General features: G+C 26.6%; 1 protein-coding gene across 1 annotated transcript; it reads left to right on the top strand.

The window, feature by feature from the left end:
* Positions 1-282: 282 nt before the first annotated feature.
* NAEGRDRAFT_69686 (uncharacterized protein) lies at positions 283-729 on the top strand (the record flags this gene model as incomplete). The annotated part of the gene is made up of 1 exon (XM_002675037.1): positions 283-729. One exon carries the CDS (start codon positions 283-285, stop codon positions 727-729), a length of 447 nt encoding a protein of 148 aa, XP_002675083.1.
* Positions 730-996: the final 267 nt, after the last annotated feature.

Below are 996 nucleotides of genomic sequence, written 5' to 3'. Positions count from 1 at the left end.
TCATGTGTAACTAATAAGGAAATTGTTAATTGTGATGAAAATGCAATTCAAATTAGATTTGTCAGATTTGAATTGGGTGAACATGTTAATCCATTGAAAAATCCTCATCCTTTTCAAAAAGTTCCATGTTTAGAATATCAATTAAAGAATGAGAAAGAAAGTCAAATTTTATTCGAATCCAATGCTATCCTCCTCTTCTTGATTGAATATTTTGAAAAGGAGAAAAAATTTACTTTCAAATCATCATCTGATTTAACTCAATTTGGTAAAAGATTTCAATTAATGATGTGGTCTTCTACTTTTGAATTAGATATTACACCATCAATGCAATATTTCAAATCACTTTTACAAAAGTATAATCTCAATATGATGAACAAACATCTTTTAACTCTAACAAATGAAGAACAAGAGAAATTGAATCAAATTTCTACCATTATGAGAGAAACTAATCTTCCATATTTGGAACAATTATTGAATAAGAGAATGCCAAATCAAAAGTATTTCTTTGGTGATGAATTTGATGTGTTGGATATTTGTCTTGGATTTTGTTTGGGAGGTGCAGAGTTTTGCAATTTATTGAATAATTTTCCTCATTGTAAAGAATATTGCACAATTGTTAATTCAAGACAAGGTAATTTAAAATCATTACAACAAATGATGAACATGATTGAATCACTTTCCAATTCTAATAATAGTATGGAAAGTAAAAAGAAGGAAGAAGAAGAATAAATGTATCACACTACCTCTTCAATTTATTATTTTCCTACATTAACAAGATCAATTCGCCCATCAATAATAAACAAATTTAATAATTAAAATTAAAAAAAATGAAGAGAAAATTTAATTCCGATGATGAGCATCATGGTACTAATCATCATCACAATGAACCATCCTCTAAACATTCTAAATTATCATCATCATCATCAAATCAATCTTCATCTTCCTCATCTTCATCTTCTAATAATACCAATAATAATACCAATATTAATAATAATG

The sequence above is a fragment of the Naegleria gruberi genome (assembly GCF_000004985.1).
Source record: "Naegleria gruberi genomic scaffold NAEGRscaffold_36, whole genome shotgun sequence".
In the NCBI taxonomy this organism is placed as follows: domain Eukaryota; phylum Heterolobosea; class Eutetramitea; order Acrasida; family Naegleriidae; genus Naegleria; species Naegleria gruberi.
Note: the sequence above shows the minus strand (reverse complement) of the source record. Positions and strands in the feature narration are given on the sequence as shown.